General features: G+C 35.9%; 1 protein-coding gene across 1 annotated transcript; it reads left to right on the forward strand.

Annotated features, from left to right (window-relative positions):
- The first annotated feature begins 381 nt into the window (after positions 1-381).
- On the forward strand, positions 382-7,361 carry LOC107850588. Its single transcript, XM_047400892.1, has 8 exons — positions 382-463; positions 1,143-1,268; positions 2,757-3,023; positions 3,121-3,284; positions 3,405-3,452; positions 5,867-5,938; positions 6,357-6,527; positions 6,879-7,361. Exons 2-7 carry the CDS (start codon positions 1,176-1,178, stop codon positions 6,370-6,372), a joined length of 660 nt encoding a protein of 219 aa, XP_047256848.1. The 5' UTR covers positions 382-463; positions 1,143-1,175; the 3' UTR covers positions 6,373-6,527; positions 6,879-7,361.
- The last annotated feature ends 1,237 nt before the right edge of the window (positions 7,362-8,598 follow it).

Here is an 8,598-nt window from a genome sequence, read left to right on the forward strand (position 1 = left end):
TGAATGATGACTTGTTACAACAGAGTTGTTTTGATGAAGAATATTTTTTTATTAATCTCCACTCGACAAGTTACATTTTCCATATTCCTACATCATCCTATAACTCCTAATTAGCTACCACCTCGCCAGAATTGTCAAATTAACATTTTTCTACTATATAGAAATGACAGTCCTTTGACGACCAAGGGCAATAATGTAAATATGCTCAATATTCAAGGGAAAAATGATATGTAAGATAATTTTTTTTAGCAAACCACGATCTCTTTCTTTTGCATTCCATTCCAGATCCTTCCTTTCTCCTTCTTCCTCTCACAATCAGAACTTTCTCTTCTTCTTCACTGCAGTCCCAACATAGTTTGACAATTATCCATCAAGGTATGTTTTTATTTCCACGTTTTCTTGGATTTCTAGCACGGTTGATACTCTTCTTGAAAATTGCGAAAATTATAACCCTGCTCTAAAGGTAAATTATCCTTCGATTTTTGTTAGTATCTGTTGGTATAGTTTTGTTGTAGTTTCTGTTATGTTACTGTCAATCTGTTGTTATTATGGGATCTCTACACAACTAGCTGCTCCGATTTACTGCTTACTTTTTCTAGCCAGATACATATATTATATACTCCCTCTATCTCAATTTATGTTATACTTTTTGCTTCCCGTGTGAGTCAAGTAGTTTAAGTTTGACAGTAAACTTAGACACAAAATCTAACTACGTAAAAAGTACTAGTCACAATAATTGACAATTCAAAATAATTAAAAGATATACGAATTATGGTCAAAGATAGACTTGTTTGAATCTCGTAATCTGAAAAGTGCAACTTAAATTTGGACGGAGGGAGTACTAATTATACATAATTATACATATATTGTTTATGGATGATACATATATTATACATCTGCCGGTTAGTTTAAGTTATGCGGTTGAGTGGGTGGCAGCTACTCGGGTTAATTCTTGTTGTTACTTTATTTGTTGTTTCTTGTACTTCCTTTTACTTCTATTTTGGGACTGCTTTGGGCTATAGAATACAGTTTCTCTACCTTTGAGGCCACACGCTACTTTGCGAGATTACGCTAGGTATGTCTTTTTTTCTTCTTTTGGGTGTCATTTTTTGTTTGATTTTGTGTGAAAAAATTGTTTATAGCAGCAAGGAGGAGCGGAGGATCGATCTAAGAGGATGAAGGAGGATGCTATGCTTTTACTAAGAGGATTTGATTCTGTTTCTTGCTCTCTTTCGCAGTTATCTGATAATCTGGAAAATGCTCTTCAGGTATCCTTTTATATGTGATTCTTGAAAATATTGTTATTTAAGTAACATATGATTTGGCTGAAACAAATTTTCGGTTAGGATGTTCCTTTTTGTCAAGTATTTTTTGTTCTTCGTCTCTTCGTTGTTGCTATTTTCTTGAGCCGAGAGTCTATTGAAAACATCCGCTCTACCTCACAAGGTAGGGGTAGTGTCTGAATACATACTCTACCCTCCCTAGACCACTTGTGGGATTGCGCTGGGAATGTTATTGAACATCTGGTTAAGATATGATTTTTCTAGATGTGAATGAAAGAAGAATCCATCGTTTTCTATTACCATGGTGTCCGGGCAAACTTGTGCGTACCTCGACTAATTCCATGAGGTACCTACTACCTCCTACAGGTAGTGTAGTGTAGTGTCTGAATACATACTACCCTTCCTAGACCACTTGTGGGATTGTGCTGGGAATGTTATTTAAGTTTTGGTTAAGATATGATTTTGCTAGATTTGAATGAAAGAAGAATCCATCGTTTTTTATAATTGTGGTGTCCAAGAAAACTTGTGCGCACCTCGACTAATTCCACGAGGTACCTACTACCTCCTACCGGTATTGCACTGGAAATGTTATTGAAGTTTTGGTTAAGATATGATTTTGCTAGATTTGAATGAAAGAAGAATCCATCAAACTTGGGCGCTCCTCGACTAATTCCACGAGGTACCTACTACCTCCTACCGATACAAAGCTTTGATAAACCACTTGTGGGATTGCGCTGGAAATGTTATTAAAGTTTTGGTTAAGATATGATTTTGCTAGATTCTAATGAAATAAGAATGCATCATTTTCTATTACCCTGGTGTCCGTTCAAACTTGTGCACTGCTCCTCGACTAATTCCATGAGGTACCAACTACATCCTACCGGTACAAAGTTTTGATAGACCACTTGTGGGATTGCACTGGAAATGTTGCTGAGGTTTTGGTTAAGCTATGATTTTACTAGATGTGAATGAAAGAAGAATCAATCGTTTTCAACCGTGGTGTCTGGGCCAACTCGTGCGCGCTTCAGCTAATTCCACGGGGTACCTACTACCTCTCCTACCGATTCAAATCCTTTTTTCATAAAGCTTATTGTTTTAAGGAAGATATGATATGTCAAAAAAAAAGTTTTGGATAGTAAATTTGACTTTTTTTACCTAAATTTCGAATGAGCATTTGGTCTTTGTTGGGAACGAAAGAAACGTCTATCTTGTTTGATTTGGGATTGAGGCGGCGTAGTCTTGTGTTTTTTGCGTATCTGTATTTTTTGAGATATAGCACGAAGTTGCTTTTAAATACTGTCGAAACATATATGTACAGCTCTGGCATCTTTCAGTATATGCACTACCTGATATTGTCTTTTCAAAATCGATCTTTAAAATTTCTATGTACATTTATATAGTCGATCCAACCATGTGCATCTACTAAGAAAGCGTCGAATTGTTGATTATGCATTGTTTATTTTCCGTATCTAGGGAGCAAGAAATCTGGCAAAACCTCCCACATTGACGGAGATACTTCACTATACAATGGAAAAAGAAAGAAGTGAGGAAAATCAATCAAAGGAAAATAAATGTGAGGGATACAAAGGTAAAGAAGGGAGCGAAGAAGGCGGCAATAGAGGGTTAAAGAGGAAATTGGATTCTGAAGAATCCTCAGAAAATCCTCAACAAGACGATGATACCAAAAGAGAAAATCAACAGGTCTTGAAAGAACTCGGGAAGTTCAAGAAAGCCAAAAATGTTGGTACCTTGGCACCCTTCTCTCTATTTCATAGAATAAGTATAGTTACTTTTGCATTTGAGTTTTAAAAGCTAACTTGATCTTATCTATGTGAAGCTTGCGATTTCCATGGCGTCAAAAGAAGACACATTAGCTCAAGAACTAAAATCAATGAGATCAGACTTTCGCTTTATGCAAGAACGTTCTTCTCTTTTGGAGGAGGATAATGAAGTCTTCGTGATGGATATGGCACAAGGATACCACCAGAAGAAGATGACCTGGTAATCCTTTTACCAACTTGATCTGTGATGTAATGTGAAATAGATTTAAGTTATATAAACCGAGGTAGACAACGAAGGGGAGCCTTGGCGTAACTGGTAAAGTTTTTTCCATGTGACCAGGAGGTCATGGATTCAAGCCTTGGAAACAACCTCTGGCAGAAATACAAGGTAAAGCTGCATAATACTAATTGAAATGTGATAGTCAAATTGCTTACTACTTGAAGCATGATGCTCGAAAATGTTTGCTACTTGAAGCTTGACACTCGAAAATGTTTACTACTTGAAGTCAAATTGTTTACTACCTTGCACCGTGACACTAAAATATTTACTACTTGAAGCATGTCAGTCAAATTGTTCACTACTTGAACCGTGACAAAATATAAAATATATTATGCTATGTTAACTGACAGTAACATATGTTAGATAACATTGAGTGATACTACTTGAACAGTGAGGTTCAAACTATTTACTGATTGAACCGTGACATTACTGATTGAACTGTGAAACTCAAATTGTTTACTACTTGAACCGTGAGATTCAAATAGTTTACTACTTGAACCGTGAGGTTCAAATAGTTTACTACTTGAACGGTGACACTCAAAATGTTTACTGATTGAAGCATGGCACTGAAATTGTTCAATACTTGAACCATGACAGAATGTAAAATATATTCTTCTATATAAACTTGACAGTATCATATGTTAGATAACATTGAGCGATACTACTTGAACTGTGAGGTTCAAACTATTTACTGATTGAACCGTGACATTACTGATTGAACTTTGACACTCAAATTGCTTACTACTTGAACCGTGAGATTCAAATAGTTTGCCACTTGAACCGAGAGATTCAATTTGTGTACTACTTGAACCGTGAGGCTCAAATAGTTCACTACTTGAACTGTGAGGTTCAAATAGTTTACTTCTTGAACCGTGAAATTCAAATTGTTTACTACTTGAACCGTGACAGTCAAATTGTGTTTACTACCTTGAACCATGATAGTCAAATTGTGTTTACCACCTTGAACCGTGACACTCAAAATTGTTTACTACTTAAACTGTGAGGTTCAAATAGTTTATGACTTCAACCGTGGAACTGAAATTGTTTACTACTTGAACCGTAACTGTCAAATTATTTACTACTTGAACCGTGAAACTCAAATTGTTTACTACTTGAACCGTAACAGTCAAATTATTTACTACTTGAACCATGAAACTCAAATTGTTTACTACTTGAAGCATGATTCTCAAATTGCTTACTACTTGAACCGTGACACTCAAATTGTTTACTACTTGAACCGTGAGGTTCAAATAGTTTACTACTTGAGCCGTGACACTCAAATTGTTTACTACCTTAACCGTGATGCTCAAAATGTTTACTAATTGAAGCATGACACTGAAATTGCTGACAACTTGAACCGTGACAGAACGTCAAATATGTTATGCTATAAGTTGAAGTATCATATGGTAGACAACTCGAGTGATAGTACTTGGAACTGTGAAAATGAAATTATTTACTACTTGAACTATGATAGCCTGTAATATATCAGCCTGTAATATAAGCATGGCACTAAAATTATTTACTACTTGAACTGTGACAGAATGTAAAATATATTATGCTATATAAACTGACAGTATCATATGTTAGATAACATTGAGCGATACTACTTGGTCCGTGAAGTTCAATTTATTTACTGATTGAATTGTGACATTACTGATTGAACTGTGAAACTCAAATTATTTACTATGTGAACCATGAGATTCAACTAGTTTGCTACTTGAACCGTGACACTCAAATTTTGTTTACTACCTTGAATGGTGACACTCAAAATGTTTACTAATTGAAGCATGGCACTGAAACTGTTTACTACTTGAACTGTGACAAAACATAAAATATATTATGCTATATAAATTGTGATTGTATCATATGTTAGATAACACTGAGTGATACTACTTGAACCGTGAGGTTCATGTTGTTTACTGATTGAACCGTGACATTACTGATTGAACTGTGAAACTCAAATTGTTTACTACTTGAACCGTGAGATTCAAATAGTTTGCTACTTGAACCGTGAGATTCAAATAGTTTACTAATTTAACCATGAGGTTCAAACAGTTTACTACTTGAACGGTGACACTCAAAATGTTTACTAATTAAAGCATGGCACTGAAATTGTTCTCTACTTGAACGGTGACAGAATGTAAAATATACTATGCTATAAAAACTGTGACAGTATCATATGTTAGATAACATTGAGCGATACTGCTTGAACCGTGAGGTTCAAATTGTTTACTGATTGAATCGTGAAATTACTGATTGAACTGTGAAATTCAAATTGTTTACTAGTTGAACCGTGAGATTCAAATAGTTTACTACTTGAACCGTGAAATTCAAATAGTTTACTACTTTAACGGTGAGGTTTAAATAGTTTACTACTTGAACTGTGACACTCAAATAGTTTACTACTTGAAGTGAATGATGATTCTCCTCCTGTTCAGGTAAATCTTTAAAAGATTAAGACAGTAGGCTCATTAAATTTTAAGCAAGGGTGTGCACATTATGTGTTTCTTTATTGACTGAAGGATGATGTTTTACTATTTGACTACAATTTCCAAGAGCGGGTCAATGCCTTTGTTGCTGCGGCTTTGGCACAAGTAAGTTTCACTCTCGGCCCATTGTTATAGAGATGTCAGTATGACTGTCGAATCACTTCTCCCAAATAGTATGCAAATTATCCTCTTTGATAACAACAGAGTTTTAGCAAGAGAATTAAATTCAAAGATAGATTGTTAAGTATACCATGCTGTTGTTTGTATGTTATAACATGCTTAATGCATCTTACTGTGTTTTAGACTCATTTTATACAAGTCACCCAGCTGCTTGGCTGGTACTCCACTGTGTCTATTATATTTCCATTGAAAAAAAATCAACCATCTCAACAGTAATTGGAATTATATACCAAACTACAGGTCTCTATAAAGATTTGTTCACTGAAAAAGTTTGTAGTAAAGATTTAAGGAGATTGAAAGATCTCTCAAAAATTGCTAATCACTTGGCTCTTTGGTGTAATAGGCAGCAAGGTAATTAGAATTCTTTAAAGGAAGAAGTGAGATAGGAGGACCAACAACCAAAGTGTTGCCTGGTGCGCTTGCCATTGCTCAGCATCATGATGCTGTCAGTGGCACTTTGAAGCAACATGTTGTTGATGATTATGCCAAATTACTGTTCATAGGTTACAAGCAGGTGAGTTTGCTTCGAACTCCTAGGTAAAGCTTGAGGTTGTTATGGATTTAGTCAATTTGTATTTCTAATGATGATGATTACCAAAAACTACTTGCATGTTGAGAATATAGTGTCAAGTTCACTCGCTTGTATGGTGGAACCAGCCTACTCTTTTAGACAACTAGAATTTGCTTAATCTTATATTTTGATGTGTTTTAGATGATTCTTCTTTACCATATGCTAAGCTAACTCATTTAGCTTGCTGATTTGATTCATAGTTACTGGTAAAATCACCACAAAAGTTGATGTCTTTAGTTTCGGTATGGTCCTAATGGAGTTATTAACTGGATGGATGGCACTTGATGAGGACAGGCCAAATGAGAGCCAATACTTAGTTGCATGGAACATCAAATCCTCTAAAGAGAAACTTATTGCAGCAATGGATCCAGCTCTGGATGTGAAACAGGAGAGTACATTAGATAACATCTACACTGTTGCAGAACTTGCTGGTTATTGCACAGCAAGAGAGCCTGGCCAACGGCCCGATATGTCCTATGTTGTGAACATATTTGCGCCCCTTGTTGAGAAATGGAAGACTCTTGAGGAAGATACAGATGGCGAGTGTGGTATCGATTAAAGTTTTCCACTCAACCAAATGGTCGAAGGCTGGCAAGAATCAGAAAAAAAAAGACTTGAGTTGCATCGACCTTGAAGAATCTAAAGGAAGTCTCCATTCAAGGCCTACTGGATTTGTCGAGTCCTTTACATCAGTTGATTGTATATAAAACAAGGTTCTGCACTATGTGTAGTTGATCTGATTATCCTATTCAATAAATGTGGATAGAATTTTTGTTTGTTTTGTGTGAAATTTTGTTCCTGTTTATCTATGTTTTCTTTCATTTTTGTTTGTATAAATCTTTGATTTCACATGTTCTGTTCTTCCATTCCTGTAAGACCACACAATTCAGGCTTAAGTCCAAACATTGTTCTCAATTTAAGTTTAACTTATTATCATTCAATTATATGTAATTTGATTATTTTATTAGCTTAATAACAAAATTACGCATTGGGCTCGTGCAAAGCACGAACATACCTATCTAGTCTCTATATTTATGCTATCTAATTGTACTCAATAGCCAACCCCTGTGTATGCTGCTCTGTTCTCGTGCCAAGAACGCTTCTTTTTGGTACTTGCATTCTGTAATAGTCATAGAAGGTCTGGGCAGATTGGCCTCCCATAGTGTCGTGTTCCTCGCCTTCCATAATCTCTATATCGTTGTAGCAAAAGTTGCAGTATCATTTCTCTACAGCCCCTCCCTTTGGTGCATTGTGCCAACTTTTTTAATAGCTCTTTGAGGTTCCAACATATGATCCCTTTCCTTAGCTAACTGAGTATCATGTTCAGGCAAAGCCTAGAAAAAGTACATTCAAAGAATAAATGGGTAGTGGATTCAGCATGATCCCCATATATCAAACACATACTGTCCTGGGTGATCTCCATGCACATCAATCTATCACGGGTGAATAATTTTTTATGCATCAACAACCAACAAATAAAGCTATGCTTGGGCAATGTCCCCCTGCTCCATAATCTATCTATGACAATGCCATGTATTCATCACACCTCGACTCCACTCATATCCACTGCCAGTCATGTATTCATCACTTGTAGTAAGTCAACCCTGTTGGACATACCCAACTGAAAATATCTCTCTCATTTTACACACCTTTTTCCAATACTAACAACAATCTATAGGGTATGAGAACAATGACCAATTTTACCCCTTTAAATACACTGGATTTATCCAACAACAATCAATAGGGTATGCGAACGATGACCAATTTCACCCCTTTAAATACACTTGATTTATCCACTTCACCCGGAGTTTATTTGTTTTTCGAGCAAGATTCTATACGTATTTAGCTATGGCATCTTCATTCCAACCCTTACATTTTATAAGCCCCAAACTCCCTTCCTTCTTAGGTCTACATATTAGATCCCAAGCTACCAAAGGGTTCTTATTCGATATTGATTTTCCCTCCCACAAGAAGTTCCTGTAAATAAATGTTATCCTTTTGAGAACTTGCTTTG

The sequence above is a fragment of the Capsicum annuum genome, chromosome 12 (assembly GCF_002878395.1).
Source record: "Capsicum annuum cultivar UCD-10X-F1 chromosome 12, UCD10Xv1.1, whole genome shotgun sequence".
NCBI lineage: Eukaryota > Viridiplantae > Streptophyta > Magnoliopsida > Solanales > Solanaceae > Capsicum > Capsicum annuum.